Source organism: Hevea brasiliensis, chromosome 15 (assembly GCF_030052815.1).
Source record: "Hevea brasiliensis isolate MT/VB/25A 57/8 chromosome 15, ASM3005281v1, whole genome shotgun sequence".
Taxonomy (NCBI): Eukaryota; Viridiplantae; Streptophyta; class Magnoliopsida; order Malpighiales; family Euphorbiaceae; genus Hevea; species Hevea brasiliensis.
In genome coordinates, this window is record NC_079507.1 from 61827540 (window position 1) to 61848162 (window position 20623).

General features: G+C 30.9%; 2 protein-coding genes across 3 annotated transcripts; both read right to left on the reverse strand.

Moving 5' to 3' along the window:
* Window positions 1-1193: 1193 nt before the first annotated feature.
* Window positions 1194-11015, reverse strand: LOC110632296 (lysine--tRNA ligase, chloroplastic/mitochondrial). Of its 2 annotated transcripts, XM_021780459.2 has the most exons (14): window positions 10693-11015; window positions 9883-10101; window positions 8803-8914; window positions 8477-8585; window positions 8159-8216; window positions 7127-7195; window positions 5946-6053; window positions 4867-4959; window positions 4640-4744; window positions 4279-4485; window positions 3976-4070; window positions 3380-3470; window positions 2163-2339; window positions 1194-1597 (listed from the first exon to the last, which is right to left on the reverse strand). In XM_021780459.2, exons 1-14 carry the CDS (start codon window positions 10924-10926, stop codon window positions 1505-1507), a joined length of 1770 nt encoding a protein of 589 aa, XP_021636151.2. In that variant the 5' UTR covers window positions 10927-11015; the 3' UTR covers window positions 1194-1504. The 2 variants fall into 2 exon arrangements, with proteins under 2 accessions (XP_021636151.2, XP_021636152.2); XM_021780460.2 differs by lacking the exon at window positions 7127-7195 and having other exon boundaries at window positions 1459-1597.
* A 2031-nt stretch (window positions 11016-13046) lies between these two features.
* Window positions 13047-13812, reverse strand: LOC110632329 (dirigent protein 15-like). Its single transcript, XM_021780524.2, has one exon. The coding sequence runs from the start codon at window positions 13629-13631 to the stop codon at window positions 13065-13067; it is 567 nt and encodes a 188-aa protein (XP_021636216.2). The 5' UTR covers window positions 13632-13812; the 3' UTR covers window positions 13047-13064.
* Between the last annotated feature and the right edge of the window lie 6811 nt (window positions 13813-20623).

Genomic DNA, 20623 nt, shown 5'->3' on the forward strand with positions numbered 1-20623 from the left:
AATTTAATTTTAAGTTTAATTTTCTTTTTAATCTTTTTTCATTGAATTTCGATTATTGTAATATGAACTTTTATTTTTATAGTTGAAAATTTTAAATGGAAAGAATTATCTTTCATTACATGCTAGTACCAGGGACCATTGAATGTCCATGTGGGGGAAAAAATTGAGATGATAATGTTCTGAAAAGTGCCTCTCTGGGGTAACGAGTGGTCCAGAGCACCTGTTGAATACAAAGACTTAAGCAAGGTAATGTTGAGTAATGGTACCAAATATATTCTCCTTCTTAATTTTATAAAGATACAATCAATCGATAATTATTTTCTCTACCATAAAAATTAATAATCTTATATATAGTAAACAATGAAATTCAAAACTCAAGAGTTTCTCACTTTTAATATTTTAGGTCTAATCAAGTTAAATATATATATATATTTTTTTTTTTTCATCAGTTACCACATTAAACCAAAAAATTACTGTCCACTTCACATATTTCATAATAGCACTTTGAATGTTAGTCAACTCAATCCTTTAATTGTACAAAAAGAAATATTTTTCATTTAAGAACAGGCATATGGTAATTTTTAATCAAAATTATTTTTTTTATTTAAAATATTATAATAATTTTTTTTTTCTCATCATTGATAATTGATAATAATTTGGCTTAACATCAAAATTATAATATTGATTTTGGTATAAAAAATATTTAATAACGTTATATTTTTCTTCTTGATAATGGAGATCATATAACATTTTGAGAGTTTAAATTCATTTCATATTGTAGATTTACATTAAAAAGTTTATATCGAACTGTAAAAGTCGATTAAACACTATAACCAATTTATCTCTCAAATATAAAAATTCTATAGGGTGCATATAAAAATTAATAATTTTTATATTAAAACTTATATAAAATTAATTTAAATATATAAGACTTATATAAAATTAAATTTATGGTAATTACACTCGCATTATATTTGAATAATTGTTAGCATAAATTGCATGTGTTAATCCAAGTGACACACCGACATGTTCTACGATTTGGAAATAGACACGAGACTCTAGAATTATTATGGTGTGCCACAGTTAGGTGGACCCACCAATCAAATAGAAGACATCATAATAAGAGAAACCAATCAAAGATGAGGATGGAGAGAGAAAGAGAGAGGGAAGAGAAATAAATAAATAAAAGAAACTAGAGACAAGATAGAGGTTGAAATTTATGTTCTGAAGACAAAAAAAGGCAGGCCCAAGTGTGTTTGGTTGTGGCTGGGAGGCCCCTACTCTAGGTATTTTTCAATGCTCCTGAAATACATATTCTCCCAGATTCCAAATCTAAATTATACATAGACACCACCAAAAATGCAAAATAATTGTAACAGGCCTACTGCATTTCTCAAATCTACTGAAAAAAATTTCCATTAGTTCTTCCCAAAAACAAACTGCAATAGGAGGGTGTGGTGAATATATAACCCTATTACCCAATCCACCGGCTTTTGCTGCGAACCTACTGCTGAACCTTGAGCACAGGAAAAGCAATAACATCTCGGATACTAGGAGAGTTTGTCAAAAGCATCACCAGCCTGTCGATTCCAAGCCCCTACGCAAAACAAACTCTTTCCATCATGATTTGCATAGACAAACATATATGGGAATGGGAAGGCATCTATTTCAACTTGTCAAGACCATTAATGTCTTTTTCAGATGCTAAACATGGACTCAACTCCCTCCAATCAACTTTATCCAACAATCTAGGCTTAAAACCTTACTACTAGATAGCTGATTGTAAATTAAGAAATTTAGAATTGGTATCATTTTCATAAAAACATTTGCTGATTAGAATCTAACACTGTAACCTCAACAATAAATGGAAAAGATTTTTGTGCCTAATGTTACTTGTGAAAATGCTTCAAGCAAAAAAAGTAAGCATGAAAAATGCAACATAAGCATCTGTCATTTTAAAAAGAACAATGTATGTGGACGCCTCAGGATTTATTTGCATCTTGATAGTCAAGGGTAACTTTCTGTGATGGAAAATACATTTAATGTTTATCACGTTTTCCAGGGGCGCAAATGCTGGAAAAACCTCTTTCAACCATCATAAATCTATTTTGGTTCACAAGATCCTCTGAAAAAGCAAAAGGCAATGTTAAAAGGATGATTACCATTCCTGAAGCAGGAGGCATTCCATATTCCAAAGCAGTTAAAAAGTCATCATCAAGTGTGACTTCATATGAATCATCTTCATGTTCATTTTTTTTCTCTTCTGCATGTTCTGATTCTGAAATGACTGCTGCCCTCTTCTCATCATGCTGCCTCACTTGCTCTTCTAAGCGTCCTCTCTGCCAACATTAAACATTGACAACTCTATCTTAAACCTAATTAGAAGCTTCACAAAGTACCAAAAGAGGGAAGCAAAGTAGCGTCACAACCCAAGCCTACGTTAATACTGGCCTAACAAGTTCAGCAGGCTTAGCCCAAACCACATGGCTTCCCCAGTCATTTTTAGTAGTTCACATAGGCCATTAATACAGACCATAGTCTACTTCAAATATGGGATTTGAAGTGTTACAAGAGAAAGGGAGTAATGCATGGACATAAATGTTGCATGCTGACTTCAATTTGGGTAATAGCAGTACATGGAAGACGTATAAGACAGCATCAAAACAGCAGCAAAATAACAATGAGTTCAGTACAACCAAATGTTCAAGTTTGTCAATAAGGTTTATGACACGTCTCCAAAGTACATATTACATTCTTCTAATCCGCAAAGATAGTTTTTCTGCCAAAGGAAGAACACTAAGGAGCATGAAAGCTAAATGCAAAGGTTTTACAATTAACAAATGGTTGACATATCTTTCAGTTAATTTAACCAGACAAACAAAAGCTAGCCACCACTATTCATATTGTGAATTGTTCCCCATCTTGGAAATCTTCTACTCCATTCTACTAATTTCATCTCCAAAAAGGTTTCAAATAAAAAATTTCATCTCCAAAATGTGAAGGTCAAAGCCTATAGGTCTTTTCCATACCAACTAAAAAAGACAAAAGAAAAATGATCTGATACAAAGCAAACCAAAAAGAAGACCAGGATACAGCAAGTGTGAAGGCAAGGAAAACATCAGTTATATGCCACCTTCAATCCCAAGTCCCAACAGCAGTCATAGCTTGAACAATGATCATTAGAGAGAATCAACTCATTGTAAAAAACTTGTCCCGAAAAAAAAAAATTATATATTCAGATAATGATAGAAGCATAACTTAAAAGTTAAATGGCAAAAAGGTAACTTTTGGAACAAAATAGCACATTGACTTCTTGCATATAGAGGGTGTAAGGAGGGGAATGCAAAATAAAGCATCCACAAAGTGTGCAAGCACTTACCTGATCCATAGGATCAGTCAATTCGGAAAATGCATTGGCCAGTTCACGACCACAGATGAAGAGCTCAAATCTCTCAGTCAAGCCAATGTGCCTGTCATGAAGGAATAACAAGATTACCAAAAAGAATGAAAAAGAAAAAAAAGAAAATCAAAAGAGACAGCAGCATTCAAGGGCTTCAAAATTATAGCAATCAGTATTGTTTTCAACCTCAACTTTTTTTCTTTTATTTTACATGGGTTTTACTCCAAAATATTAGCACATGACATTTTAATCATAAAGGTAAATTTCTATCTGGTAATACAGAAGTATATGTAGCATAGATAACAGAATCAAAGCATACAAGTTAAATAAGACATGCAGAAGAAATGTGCTACTAGTGCCACAACTTCATAGAATCCACTCCATTTTCTAATGTCCTCTGCATCAGGGACAAGCTGAAGTTTTGGAAAATACACCAAGATAATTATGAATTAAGAGGGAAAAGTTGGATGACAACACCAAAAGCAGGTGTATAAAATGTGAAACATTGGCAACAAATACTAGTATATTTCAGTACAATGAAAATGGAAGAAATTCCCCTGGTAAATTTTTTCTACCTTCGATGTGGTTTGGCTAAAGGAGATATCTCAATAGGATAGTCCAAAACAAATGTGGGTTGCAAGAGCTTCGGCTCTACAACAATTTCAAAAACCTGCACAAATTAAATTAAAAAATAATATTAAGAGATTTGGAAAAGAGAGCAACAAGAATTAACAAAATGGAAAGTAAACAAACATATGTCAAAAGAAACTATAACAAACCTATGTCAAAAGAAACTATGTAACGTCAACATTATAATGAAACCAACAACCTGCAACAAGAATTTGCTGAGTATAGAGTATCAGTGATAGTATATTTACCTCATTAAGGAGGTGGCCGACAGAAGGGCATGCTTCAATGGCAGATTTGTCTTTATTTTCAAGCACAGGTCCAAGTGTCTTCAAAGTAGTATCTTTAGCTAGTTTTAGATCATTACTCAGCTCACTGAAATCAATCTCTGTGGCCTCTTTTACAAGATTGTGCATAGTTTCCCTCCTCCAAGGCCGGTCTAGACAAATCTCTACCCCCTGCAATAACAAATTACACAAGCTTTTATAGAACAAACACCAAATCACTATAAAATATTACTAAGAGGTGAAACAGTTCTTCACAAATCTTTGAAACATATGTGGACACATTAAATATTTTTAATGGCATGTTGTAGTGGCACAGCACCATTACCTGGTAATCAATGGTAAGCTTCCCATGAACAGCAAGAGCACAGTGAGTAACAATTTCCTCTGCCATGTTCATCATGCTTTGGTAGTCTGAAAATGCTTCATACATCTAAGATCAGGCAAGTAATAACATTGATAAGAGCTCCACCAAGTATAAATGAAAAGTTAGCATGACACATATGAAGATTGTAATGTGAAACTAGGGTAGGCATAACAGCTCAAAGAGATTACCTCTATTGTGGTGAATTCTGGATTATGACGAGTTGAAATGCCCTCATTTCTGAAAATTCGTCCAATCTCATATACTTTCTCAAATCCCCCAACCTGTTGTTACAGAACAACAATTTTGTGGAGTATTTTGTAGAACAAGAAAAACACAAAAATTAATGGAGTAGAAATACACAAAGAGGTAATAGTACTCTATTCAATGTTTATGATAAAAGCAAAATCTATTATGAAAAGGATAAAAAATGTGGGCCAGGAAAGGTTTTGCAAACCATGGTAAAAGATCATTATGGCTTCGCATCCAAGAATCAAATTAAAAATAATAATACCTAGTAGTCCCACCAAAGCAGAGTCCAGGGTAGGGAACTCTCGTGACAGTCCCACCCAGTAATTTTTTGCATAAAGTTGTTGCTCTCAGACCTATAACTTCTTGGTTTTAAGCCCAAGACTTTTGCCTAATATTAACCGAGAAAAATCTAGAAACAACAATCTCAAAACTCGAAGCTCTACATGTAAAACTGGCAGGAGAGAAGATAGGAGTTAGTGGACTATCAGTTCAATTCTTCAAAGAATACCGTGGCTGCATAGGTAGAATCTTTATGGTTCAAGATCAAGCTGGGTCTAAAAGCCAGGAAGAAGTAGAATGGAGAAAACAAAACGTTTAGTGTGGGAAAAACACTATGAGGAGACCTAGTATAACTTGGGAAGAGGCAGTAAAAAATGATTTTATGGCCCTAGATCTTCCTAAATGGATAGCTCAAAATGGATAGAATGGAGGAAAATGATTGGTGTAGCCATCCCTAATTGATTCAGGCTCACATGAGTCGAGTAATTCCAAAGTACAAACTAAGCAAGAGTCAAAACATGATACCAAGATAAAGAAAGGAGGAAGCTACAAAAATTTCCTAACACACAATATAATCATGCTGAAAAGATTAATGCTTAAAGACCCCCATAGAGGGGAAGGATGTTCAGTACTTCCCCAAAATACATTCATTGATATACATACAGTAAGGTAGATAAGAAATGGCGGTCAGTGAATTAACTTTCAAGCTTAAAAAATAAAATTATGCATGAAACCTCACCAACATTCTCTTTAAGTGAAGCTCAGTTGCAATTCTCAGATAAAGATCCCTTCCAAGAGAATTATGATATGTTACAAATGGCCTAGCTTCTGCTCCACCAGCTGCTCCCTAGTAGATAAAATCAATTAAAAACCATGTTCCAATGCAAATCATCTATGTACAGACATACATATTACATCATCAATGATGTAAAAGAAAGGAATAAGATAATTTCAGGAATGCACAAGATTAATTTAGAAATGTAGAGAAAAAAGATCCTAACAATAGTGTGTGTGTGTGTGTAATAAAAATGAAAAAACAAAGAAGAAGAATATATTAACAACACTTTCTCAGATCCCTTTTACATGTCACTCTTAGATTATTATTATTGTCACTTAGTAGAATCAATCAAAAAGATAATCTACTTGAGAAAAAACAACATATCCACACTCTCAACTCCTTTTAGATGGTCTATGTGAAATAATACGAGTTTTTAGCAGTAAAGTCAGAGCAAAAATCTTTTATTGGATAATCTTTATCATATATCTTTGTTAGTTTGTTTGTAACTAATGAAAACAAACGTCATGTTGCACACACGGGAAAAAGGAGAATCAGAACATGGCCCTAGTCTCTAAGCAAGGCGGCCCTTTTCCCCTCCTCAAATATAGCATGCTTATTCACAATCCCAAGTGTATAACCCTCAAATGTGTTAATTAAGGCCTGAAAAATTTTCAACTATATTTTAGGAAAAAACCAAAAAATGTGACATTTTCCCTGCCCTAAAAACATCAAAAGCGGAGAACTACAATGATTTATCAAGCGTAGGACTTCAGCAATTGGTGTGATACAGGCTCAAGTAAGCGGACTCTGGAAAAAAGAAGAACACTTCCTAAACCCTGTCTTTGCTATTCCAAAAGTTTATAATATAAAGCTTTTCAAATCTCATCTCCACCTAATTACTGTCACTTTGCCTTCGTAAGTGATGGCATCTACAATTTTAACAATTATTTACGAAAAGAACCCAGAGAAAGCTCTTCCATTAATTTGACAGCTACTGCTTAAATATACAAATGAAATTTAAAATCAACTTTAATTTTGAATATACAAAATATTATATACATTATTTTTTCCCTGTAATACCAAAATAACCTGTCTCACAAAAGATATTAAGACCCGAAAGCACTATGAGGATGGTAAAAAACCTGTAGAACTGGAGTTTCAACTTCGACAAAACCTAATGACTCCACTGTCTTGCGAATCTCAGAAACAATCTGGCAAAAGAGGTGTAAGACAGTTAATCTTAAATTGCTGAACCATAAGAAACAAAAGGATAAACAGATTCGATGGCAATCCTTTAGTGGTTTCAACAAGAAGATAAAAATTTCTTCTAATAAAATTCATTGAGTATCTTAAAAGCAGAAAACTTAAGGGGGCTGAGGCTTCTGCAATCAAAGTTCGATATTTAGACTAAGTATTACAATTAAGATTTCAAAATAGTTTGATCCCATAATTTAAAAATGAACGCCGAGCAAGAAAGTAAAGAACTTCTCAAAACAGTCAAAAAGCATGCAGATAAAAAGTGATTATGGCATAATCACGAACAATCAAGTAAAGTTCTGTATGGTGTACAGAAAAGTAGATGCTGGAGTCAATAGTAGGAAAACCCTAATTTATTCGGCATTAAATTTCAGCTCATTTGTATCAAAAGGCAGACATATCAACTTATTCATCAAATGCTTCAAGAAATATTGTTTACTTCTAGGATGATATATGGTTGCCTGGTCAAAGTTCCTTCTGGGTTTGTATATCCATAACATCAAATGGCACCAAATAAATGAAATTTCTACTAATAACTTTTTTTAAATCGTCATAATTGTCTACTTATGAAGAATACCTTAACCATATTGATACAAATAGCCTCATAGCTCAACACCATTAACCCAACCCAAGTTAACCTCATTCACAATCTAGTTAAGCTCAGTCATATGGGTCCTTTTCCTCCAAATTACTTGACTTTGTGCCACACTTTCAGAAAGGGGGGAGATTTAAACCCTTAAGGCCATTGCTTCCCAAATCTTCATGGTAGTCTTCATAAGGTATAAAGCTCAATGTAATAATCACCGGAAAAAAAAAATTGTACAGAAAAATCATGAAAGTTGCAACTGTACAAATCTAAGTTCAACAAAATAGCAAATCAAATAGTAATAATAAGATGGGAAGTGAGGATAATCCACCTTAGCTCTTTTACGGAACACATCAGCAACTTCAGGATTTGCAATCATATCAACATATCTAAACATTAAAAAAAATGCAGAAGATAAGGGACTATCACAACAATAAATAAATAAATTGCAAAATATTAAGCAGAGACACGTAGAAAGTGTGTGTAATCATCTCAATGTGCCATTACCTCATAAAAAAAAAAAAAAAGAATTTCCATGTTACTTTTTTTTTTCATAAAAGGATACCCTTTATAAAATCAGTCTCATATGGCATGGTACAACTCAGGCAAAGACTTAATGGAACAATTTAGGAGTGGAAAACAAACTCACCGTTGTCGGTAACGCTTATCTACATCAGTTAGGCCGTGATATTTGTCCGGCAATGGAAGTAAGGATTTTGTAAGAATAGTGAAAGAATTAACACAAACTGAAAGCTCACCTGAAAGATAAGCCAGGAAAGCAAATGACATTTAACCAGATGACACTTAGATCATATTAAGACATTAATAAAGTAGCCTTGCTAGGTTGAGGAGGAGTGCAGAAATATTAACAATCCCCAATTTCCATTGCCATCCAAGCCTAAAAAAAACAAAACTGCACAATAATGTTCAAAGAACAACCAGCTCCCCAAATTAATTCTATGTTAGAAAGTTCACCTTTCTCCGTGCGTTTCATTGAGCCGTTAGCACCCAATATATCACCAATATCAACAAGTGTCTTCAACCTCTCAAACTGATCATTTAAGAGCCTTTCCTTCTCACAGTAAAGCTATAAGAAAAGAAAGCTACGCTTATTACAAAGAAGAACATCAGAGTTGGCACAAGGAATATGGGAATTCCAACTAGAGCTTACCACATCAAACCAAGAAGTAAAAAGAAGTATATATCAAACAACGAAAAGCTCCAAACTCTGAATAAGAATTTCACATCAATACATTACATTTGATACAAGTAATTGGAAGTTCTATCAAGAGTCATTAAAAATTGGAATAAGACATGGCTGGCCAAAAATTGCTAAGAAAGCAGCAGTAAAAACTGAACCCAATAGAGAACCAATACATCATACTCAGGGTTTTTTGAAAATAGCCTGCACTTCCATTCATCATCTAAACTGACTTTGCATGTCAAGTTAACATATTTAGTAACATTGTAAAGCAAAGCATCAGCTACTAAACAAAACAACTACTCCATCACAAAAGCTGTTTAAATGACTAATGGAAAAAGGAGATCCACACAAAGATGTTAATGTTTGCCAAGTCAAATAGTTTTCTCAAGGAGCCTTATTGTTTCTGTTAAGATGATAGTCTTGACTATGACATGCAGGCTGCGGCAATATCATTCCAACAAAGAACTCCTCCTTCTACTTAAAAAAATAATAATAAAAAAAATAAAAACTAAATAGCAAATGTTTATTTACACATATTAAACAAGCTTAAATGACTTTGTGCTTCATCTCTATTATTAGAGAATATTTTAAAAATTAAAAAGAAAAAATTTTTCCTATGTATGTGAGTGGGTGTGAGACCAATTAAAAATTGCTCAAAAAAATTAATGGAAAAGAATACTGCAAACAAGTAGAAAATCAGAAGTTTAATAACAAAAGAATAGATCACGAAATAATGTTTCGATTGAACATGAATATAAAGCATGCATCTAAAGAAGAAGCATGAGACTTAAAAATCCATTGGTAATGAATCAAAGATCTTACAGCATAACCAAATGAAGTGAAAGGCCAACCTGAATGGTCCCCGATTCATCTCTTAGTGTCAGAAAAGCAAGCTTTCCAAATGCTCTCCTAGCAACAATTCTGCCTGCTATCGACACATGATCACTCACATTATTTGACTCTTCACCACTAGCTAGATGCCTGTATATCTCTTGTAATTGATTAGCAGTATGAGTCCTATCCCAATTATAGGCATAGGGCTCAAGACCTTTGCTCCTCAGTTCCTCAACCTACAAAACAGCGAGAGATATCAATGGCAAAATCAAAAACTGAGAAAACAAATTTAGGGCATTTAATCAAAAACTTCAAACAACGAAAATACAAATATCAAAAATTCTAAATTTTTTTATGTTCCCACTTCCCACCTTAATATCAAGTTTTAAAATCGGTGCATTATAAACCACTTGCGCCCTTGTTCTCTCCCATCTCAGAGTAAATGGAATAAAATGAAAATTTAACATTACTCTCCAAAGCCCACAATGGCTACAGCACCCTTAGAAATCAATCAGGCCCCAGTAGGAAAGAGCGATAATCACAAGGATAAACGAACATTATATCCAAATAAGCAAAATTTCTATACAATAAAAGTACCTACTCACTTCTCTGGAGAACCAAAAAGAGCCTGAATAGAGACACAAGCGTTGAGTTCTTCCAGGATAGCAGAAAAAAAAAATAAAGACAAAGAGATATCAATTGGATGTCTTTAACTTACCATTTATAATTTAAATTTAAAACTTTTACAGAACAAATACGCAAAAAATGAGAACGAATTTGAACACGGAATCAGAATTGAAATAAGAGGCGAATCAAACTGTTCCAACCTTTTTAAGCCTAATAGCGCGAACAGCTTCTCGGTCTGAAGTGGAAGAAGAAGAAGAAGAGGATGAGGACCTGCGGTTGCGGCCAGCAACCCTGGAGGACGTGGCGGCAGAGGTGTTGGTGGAGGAGCGGAGAACAAAAGTGGAATAGGATGTTCTGGTGGTGGCGGAAGAGCCCAGGCGAAGAAGGTGCCTAAAAGGCTTAGAAGAGAGAGTCCAGACTTTGAGAGCCTCCATTTCTGTCGTCCGCCTCACTCACTCTGCACACTGCTTTTCTTATTGTTTTATCCACAGCACTTCCGTCTTCGCTCTCCCTAGCCAGTTTTTAGCAAAGTTACAATTTAACTAGACATTTTTCACTAATTATTTATTATTTTATTTTAGTAATATAATTTAATATTATTAAAATTTAAAATCTTATTTTAAAATTATTTATTATTTTATTTTAATAATATAATTTAAAATATTAATTAATTATAATTTATTTTAAATTTAATAAATAAATAAATAAATTTTTTTAATAACTTTTTTTAATTAATCTTTAAATTTTTTGGCATATATCAATAAAAGAATAAATAAAATACAAAGGTAATACATATTTTATTTGGTGATTTTCGGAATATATTATTAAAATTATTATATCTTAAATATAATAAATTATATATATATATATATAATTTTTTTAAAAGCAATTTATTCTTTTTTAATGTAATTAAAATTTAATTAAAAGCTAATTAATTGTAGGGATATATAATATAATGAATATAATTTTATAATGTTTGAAGTCATGAATTTAAGAAAATTTTAAAATTATTAAAAAATATAAAAAAATAATTTTAGATTTTAATAGTTGAAATAAGATTTTTAGGTGGAATTTAAAAATATTTAAGTAAATTAATATTTAATATGATAAATTAATTTTTATAGGTAAATTTTAAAATAAATATAATAAAAAAGATGTTATATAGAAATTTTTAAATATGCTTATTGACCTATGCTTATCATGGGGGCTATTTAGTACTTTTATTTTAATAATATAATCTAATATATATTTTACTATACTTTATAATTTTATAATGATATTATAAAATTTTAATATTGTTATAATTTTAATTAATTATAATTTTATTTTAAATTTAATAAATAAATAAATTGATTAAAAGATTTTTAATTATTCTTTAAATTATTTTTTAAAGATAAATTTAAAAATAAAAATAATAAAAAAAGTGTTACATAATAATTTTTAAGAATATATATTAGCCTGTGTACGTGGCACACTTTATAATAAAAGAGGCACCACGTGACAATTTTTTAAACATGCATATTAACTTAGGTGAAACAGTTTCATGAAAACTTTTTGAAGGATTAACTTTAAATTATATATATATATATATATATATATATATATATTCACTGAAATTATAAATTTAATTTATATTTGAGAAATATATTATTTAATTTTTATATTTTTATTTCATTTATTTTTTATTTTGTAACTTAAATGGAAAAGAAATCAAAGTAGAGGAATTATATATTTACATTTTTAAATTATAGAAACTAAATAAAATTTAAATTAACATTTAAAATTATGAAATAAATTTAAAAAAATAAAAATATCAGAATTTATTAATATATTTAAAAAAAGGAAAGATAAAATAATTAATTTTGTTTAAACAAAGTAATTTGATAATAATTTTTTTAATGAGTTCATTGTATTAGTTAATTACAATTTATGCTTAGAATCAAGAGTAGAGGAAGAATTATTGGGTATATTCAAAATTAGGAACAAAATCAAATATATCCATTATTATCAATATTAAAAATACAAAAAATATAATTAAAATTAATAAATTAAAAGAAGAAATAATAATTAATTCCCATTACAACTTGGATGAATTTTTGTTAATTTTGCCATTAAAATCAACATCTTGATCGATATTAATTCGATTTAGTTACATTTCTAATGATTATAATAATAAATAAAATTACAAAAATATAAAAATAGAAGAATAAGAGGGAAACAATTAAGAACTAAAATATTAATATATTAAATTTTTACACACATCAATTAAATAATTTCATTTGTGTGAATGTTAACATTTGAATCTTTTTAACAACAATCTTCACACTTAATGCTAAAAGTATAATATTTTTTTACTTAAATTTAGTTTATGATATATTTAAAACATAAGATGTATGATAGACTCATCTAATAAATATATGAATCTCACGTATTTATATTTTAAATTCAAAATGAACTGAATTTAAGTAATAATTTTTCTAAAATATATATATATATATATATATATATATATATATATATATATATATATATATATAGTTAGGTGATAAAAATAAGTGGAGCTTACTATTATTTAATAATGAAATAAGGTGACATTATACTCAATAATGGCATTACCAGTAGTGATATTCAAGGAACGAGTACGGAGCTTAGCAAACCCTCTAGCCATCCTGAAGTCTCCGCTCCCACCCACCACTGCAAGCTCACGTTCAGTCTCCATTACAGGATTTTTTGAACAAACAATAAAGGAACTCCCATTAAACTTGCCTTCTGTGAACCCAAAATCCAAGTACATAACCAACTGAAAGTCATCATCTTGGCTTGCTGCTACATAGAGACCTTTAGCTCTCCCAATCAATTTCGAGGTTGATTCCATGCCTACCCTCATGGCATCATTAATGACCATAAGTGACCCAAATGGGACTAATGCTGAGCTGTTTTTAGAGAGATTGGCTTTGGCTATTTGAACCACAGTTGAGTCTTCTCCACTAACGATGTCATGAAGAAAGAAATGGAGACTGGTCATTTTCTCCTCAGTATGAACAGCAGGGTTGGTTTCTGTGTGGTATCCTTCTCCGTGTGCATTTGCAATTACAGCACAAAGAATCATAGCCATTGCAAAGATGATCTTTCCTCCCATCTTTCTTTTTCTTCTTTCATTATTTGGTTTGTGTACGCCTATATATGTTTGATTTTGCACATATTTTTGGTGAACTACAATGAATAAGCATTTTGACAGCTTATATATAGCAAATCTTGTTTATTAATAATGCCTTCTCTTTTCTTCAACCTGAATTTAGTATACATGTCAAACAAACATTTACCAATTCATAGGTACTAAGAATAATTAGAGAGTTGTGTAACAACCAAACAAGAGAGTATTTATATATTAATTTGTTATCATTGGCTAACAACAATTAACTAAATAGAGTTTATATCAGATACGCAGTAATATCATGCCTGTGTGTTGCACAGGTTTATATTATTAATAATTTATTTTTTATTTATGAAAATAATCATATTAATAAAGATATTTGTATATATTTTAAATATCATTTTGATCATAAAATGTGAATATTGGGAAATGAGTCATAATAATAATCAAATTATGATTAAATATCAATAAATTTATTAGGTTGAATTGTAAATTACATTACATTATTTGCATGTATAGTTATGAATTTTTCCTATGATGATTTTTTTGTTGAATATTTTATATATTTATGTTATAAACGTGTCATAAAATTTATGTGCAAATACTATTTGCTTTTACAAAGTAGTATGTTTATACTTAATATTTTCAAATGCTTAAAAAGAATTATTGTTCGTAAATTAAGAATATATATATAATCATTTGACTCTCATATTATTCGCTTTATTTTTTAGAATTTTCTTTTGTTTTCATAAAAAAAGATAAAGTGGTATATTAAATTTGTTAAATTAGTTTGATTAATCTCATATAAAAATAGTTAAATATTTTGAAAATTTAAAAGGGAGAAATTATTACAAGCGATAATTTATAACTGAAATAAAGAAAATTTACCTAAGATATATTATAATCATTATCTACATTAAATTTTATAGAAAGAAACCAGCAATTACAATAATTATAAATTCAAGTAAAGTTTGTAAAATAAAAATAGAAAGAACACATGATCCTTATTTTGCTAGAAAGTAAGAAAAATAAGCATTAACAGCAGACAAGAGTATCCTATATTTTGATAAACTATTTCTTTAACAGCAGACAAGAGTATCCTATATTTTGATAAACTATTTCTTGTTAGTAAGGCAGATTTTGGAACCGTAAGAATTAATTATACTTTCCTAATATTGTCGGTTGCACCCAAAACTTTTCTTCACTAACCTCATTTCTAAGTTCAAATATAATTTCGCTTTTCATCAATCAAACAAAGAAAAATGAACTATGAATGCGAATGTATATTAAACTATACAATATAAAATGTACTCACTTTTGTGCATCAAGAAAAAGAAAGACAACGAGAGAATTGCTTAAACAGGATCTTGATTTTTTATGTTGGAAATTGTGAAGTAAATCTAAAATTTCAAACTCACATGAAAATAATTAAATAATTTGGAGATTTAAAGGGAAGAAAAAAAAGGTTATAAACATTAATTATAAGTATTTTATTTGCACTTAGGCGAAAATAATTAAATATTTTAAGAGTTTAAAAGGATAAGAAAAAAAAAGTGCAAACATTGAATTATAAGTATGGGATTGCAATTGAGGGATATGAAAAGCTAAAATGAAAATGGATATGTAATTTGAGAACAATCAAGTAATAAATAAATCAATTATAATTAAAATTCACTTATTTTTTGTAATTAAAAATTATTAATACGAGTAAAAAAAATTTTATTACAAAAATTGCAATGTTTGCATATCAAAAGCTAAAATGGGAATTGCGGAGTAATTTGAGTTGTTAATAAATAAATAAATTTTAAGTAAGTGATAAATAAATTAATTAATTTTAATTAAAAATTCACTTATTTTTCTTTAATTAAATGTTGCTAAATAGGATAAAGAAAATTACCCTTATTTTTTGCTTTTTTATAAAAATTAAAAAATATATTTAAATTTTAGAGAAATTGTAAAATAAAAAAGCAAAAATTATATATTTCCTTTATTTTTATATTTTTATATAGATAAATATAAACATAGATATAGATTGCTGTGTCCTCAGCAAAGATCAGAAAACGCTAGTTCCATGGAACAAATCACGCACTCTGGTGGCTAGCCACCCATGTGTACAGTTCAAGAAAGTGGCCATCCTGCACAAACAACACGAGGTTTCCAGTAAAAACATTCTCTCAGAATGATAAACTAATTTCTCCCTAAACTAATATCTTTTTTTATGTAAATATTGAATGTAAATTTGCATAGCATTTCTCTGACCTTGGGCCTTGTCAGGGGATTGAAGTCTTTGATTTCTGCTCAACAACAGAGAGCTGGGTGGGCTGTTGACACTACAAGAACGTGCCTCAAATCAAGAAGTGGAGAAAAAACTTACCCATTCAATGCTTGCCTTCAATTATGCATAGAAGTGGAGACAAAAGGCTTCACTCAATCAAGAAGTGGAAAAGATTGAATAGGGGGGAGGACAATTATAGTTTTAGTTCCCCTGTTCCTTCCTATTAGGTGGAGGTCCTCTACCCTGTAACTGTTGGCATCCAAGAGTGCAAGCACTTTCACAAGCTACAGATACTGCTTCATATAATTTCATGCATATGGGTATGTAATCTGTCACACACTCTGAAGCTGTTGATCTTTGTTTTGCTTCAAGGCTTGTAATTGAGAATAATAGTGCCATGATAATTACCAAACTTTTGTAACCCATATGTCTTTTTTATTTTGGTGTGAAGGTTCAACTTCCAAAATTATTTCATTTCCTAATTTGTCCTTTCTTATGGATTAATTTCCATATCAATAGAGAAGAATATGGTCCTAAATCTCCAACTAGTGTAAGCCTCTAAACCCCCTAAATTAGAGTGAAGTGGAGAGATACATGGAAAATTACATAGATTTGTGTTACTTAAGTGATAACTAATCGGCTAAAATTGAATAAATTGACATTGTCTCGTGAGTTTTATCGTAAATAAATTCTATTAAAATATGAAAAATAAATTTCATAATCCTCTCTTTAGAGGAAATAAATTGGCTTAACTCAATTTCAAATATTAGTTTAAGGGAGATTTATTGTCACGACCCAACCTATGGGCAGGATCGGCACTAGGACCTGGGCCAGCCTAAAGTCCCCGAGGCCCGTAGTAAGCCTAACTATTCCTTAACCCAACTCTAAGGCCCATTTGAGCCCAATTTCAAGAATTCAACCGGACATAGTTCGGCCATAAAATGGACATTTTAACGAGGAGTTTTTGACTCACCCAACCTGTAAACACAATATATAATCAATTGGGGAGCTCAGCTCACCCTCCACATACTCATAATAACATAAAGTCAAATGGGAGCTTAGCTCCCTCATCCAGTCCAACATACATGCATATAATAAGTTTGTAGGTCCAACATGGCAAATTATATTACAGACCCAAATCAAATAAATATTTCTAACACATGCAGAATTCTAGGAGTTAACAGAATTATACAAACATTAATAGACGACCTGCGAAGAAGAAAAGCAGGTTAACCACAACAAATATCCTTCTGTAGCCTTGAAAAATAATGAACAGGAGTGAGCGTTCGACTCAGAGAGTAAAATATTGATTTTAACCATAATCTCTATAGCTATCTAAAACTAATGCACCATGTGAAGTAAAATGCAACACCGTCATAAATTTCATACAAATCACACCAAAAAGGCAATTTGGAGCTGATCCCCTATACAACCCTCTTAATTCAACCTCTGCCAGCGAAGATCTCAAGCCGGACTTTCACTTAATAAACCAAATACGGGGTCCCAGCGAAGAACTCAAGCCGTATCTACCTGTGAAAACCTATATACATTTATTATTTATTATTATTTTATTTTAATTAGCTAACAATAATTTAATATATTTATAAAAAATATATATATTTTATTAGATGGTCTGCTTATTTATTTTTAGATATATATATATATTATTTTTGAAATTAAATATATATCTACAATCTGAACAACCCAGTTCAATAACAACTCTTATCCCATTCTACACCTAATAGAACTCTTGAAATATATATATACCCTAATCATCTCTTCTGCTAAACTTTGCTCTCAAAACCTGTTTGTCACCTCCTTTTTCTATCAAATACTCTCAACAGAGAATTCCTAAATTTTTGCTTCTTTATTCATCACTTTCAATTATTTTTTCAAGGTAAAAATTCTCATTCTTTATTCAATAATGAGTGAATTTGATTTTATTTTCTTTTATTGATTTATTACAACTACTTTAGAAATTTATTTTCTCTTTGACCATTGGTATTGAATTGGGTTAATCATGATTAATAGTAACATTGAATTTAGATTTTATATATATATATATATCCACCGAATTCCTATGAATTCGTCCCTGTTCACCGAATCATATATATATATATATATATATATATATATATATATATATATATATATATATATATATATATATAGGAATTCATCCCTGTTCGTGTTCACCGAATCATATATATATATATATAGGAATTCGTCCCTATTCGTGTTCACCGAATGAGATATATATATATATATATATATATATATATATATATATATATATATATATATATATATATATATATATATATATATATATATATATATATATATAACCCTTGTCTGTCATTGTCCCCTGTTCATCCACATCCACGTCCACTGAATACGTCCCTGCGTGTATATATATATATATATTAAAGTTATTTTATTTTATTATTATTTAATATTTTTCTTTTATATTTTGGGTATGTAGGAGATTCAAATATTCATTCTGTCAGCTGAAATTGTCTCTCTTTAATTGAAAATAACTACTATCTTGGAGATTCCAGGTGAGTGGTAATTATAGTACATGGCACTGTTTTAGTCCCTTTTAAAATTTCTTAGCATTAAGTTTGTTATTAAATGAAATTTTAAATCAATATTTTAACAATTATTTTATATGTGATTTTCTAGAGTTTTATTTTATTATTGAATTTTATTTTGATTTTGATTAAATAATTGATTTTGTCAACTATCTCTGCATTAGACCCATTAGGATTCCTGGAACAGGCCTTTAATGTATTTATATTTATTGATATTTAACTATAAAATTTACCGATGTGTTACTGAACTGATTTGAGATTGATTTGATTTTATTGACTCTCTAAAACTATTGAAATACACTATTGGAATTGCACTATCAGTTATTATTTGCTATCTGAAATTTTTTTTTGATTTTGATTGATTTGTACAAATTGATTTTCTATTTTGAATTGGTATCTGTGCCCAGTATCTGTTTCTATTATCTGGCCCCGCCGTGTGGACTATCACGGTATTAGGTTGCATTGTCGAGTCATGCATCATTGCAGTTTATGGGTTGCATTAGTATCATATGCATTGATATCTGTGAAGGAGGAGGAAGGTATCTAATATCTGGTAGCGCGTTTACCATCTGGCCTTTGGTGATGTGGGGTATCATCACCCTGGTGTACTGTACCATAAAATTTTTATTGAATGAATTTCTTTTATATATATGTTTTATGAAATTATTTTATTAATGATTTTGACAGCATGAGCATGATTTTATTGAATAGAAATTTATTGTGAAATTAATCAAGCGTCTGCCTGTTCCTATTCCGTTGTGTGCTATAATTATCATTCACTGAGCATCTAGCTCAAACCACGTTTTCTCTGCATTATCTATTTGGATCGGTAGAATTGCGGTGATCCAAATATTCAGTCCATTTTCTGAAGAGGGACAACTTTGATTTGTTCTCATGGTATGCCCGAATTCATGTTTTCTCGGGCTAATAATTAGTTTAGTTTATTGAACAGTTTAAGTTTTTATTGAAATCTGTAGAGACTCCGCAATTTACTTATGGGATATTTATGATGCTTATTCAGCATTTTATTTATTTGGATTTTGTCTATTTTTTTGGAATTAATAAGTGACAATATATTCATTCAAGATACTCTGATAAGGCTTGCATGATTTAAGAATATTTAAATTATACGCCAGTCACGGTTCAGAATTTTGGGTCGTGACAAAGTTGGTATCAGAGCTCGGTTGAGGTCTAGTAAACTTGCGGAGTATAGGATCCTTAACGTCTTTTCAGTTTATCATTGTTTTAGATATCTGCGTCCTTCGTACTTTTTCACCTGTCTTAATTTGGCTCACATTTTCAAATTTAATGCTTGTTTATTAAAATGAATAGGTACCTGGGTCTATTAGACGTAAGAGGAGAACTAAGGCCAAGGGTCTTAATGGTGCAAACCTTGATCCAACAGGGGAGGTACTACCTCAAACTATTAATCAGACATCTGAACAGACGCCTATAGCTAAGACTGGGGCACAACCATTCTAATTAGCTACTGCAGCTCAAGCACCTAGGGCTGGTCAAGTTACTGTGGCAGATCTGGCAGCGAGATTGCATGCAGTGAATCGTGCTGTTAATACTATAGCTGAGTACCTTACAACTCAACCACAGCAACCAGTGGTTGGCTCTACTTCAGCACTAGCTCAGGATAGGGCTCGATTCCTTGACTCTACAGACTTTCTCAAGCTAAAACCAAAGGAGTTCACTGGAGAGGATGCATTAGCTGATCCCTTAGATTTCCTAGATGACATGGAGAGGTGTTATGACACTATGGGTTGCAGTAGTGCTAGGATGGTGATGTTGGCAGGAAATCAGCTTAAGGGAGTTGCTCGTGAGTGGTATATCTCTAAGAAGAATGGGCGACCTGAAGGTTCTATCCTCTGGCCTGAGTTTCACTCTCTTCTTAGAGCGATTTCTCCCTCCTAGTGTTCAAGAGGCTAAGGCTTTGGAGTTTGAAACCTTAAAGCAAGGTAAAATGACAATTACAGAGTATGAGATGAAGTTTACCAAACTATCCCGCTTTGGTAAACACTTGATTCCAAATGAGGAGAAAAAGGCTCGCAGGTTTGAAAGGGGCTTACGAGATAGGCTAATTGATCGTGTAGCTCCTTTAC

Coding starts and splice junctions, on each gene's coding strand:
- LOC110632296 (XM_021780459.2), bottom strand. CDS start 10,926: ATGGAGGCTCTCAAAGTCTGGACTCTCTCTTCTAAGCCTTTTAGGCAC. Junction 3,471..3,975: donor TTAGCCAAACCACATCGAAG/GTAGAAAAAATT, acceptor CCTTCATGACAG/GCACATTGGCTTGACTGAGA. Junction 2,340..3,379: donor TGACTGATCCTATGGATCAG/GTAAGTGCTTGC, acceptor TAATGTTGGCAG/AGAGGACGCTTAGAAGAGCA.
- LOC110632329 (XM_021780524.2), bottom strand. CDS start 13,631: ATGGGAGGAAAGATCATCTTTGCAATGGCTATGATTCTTTGTGCTGTA.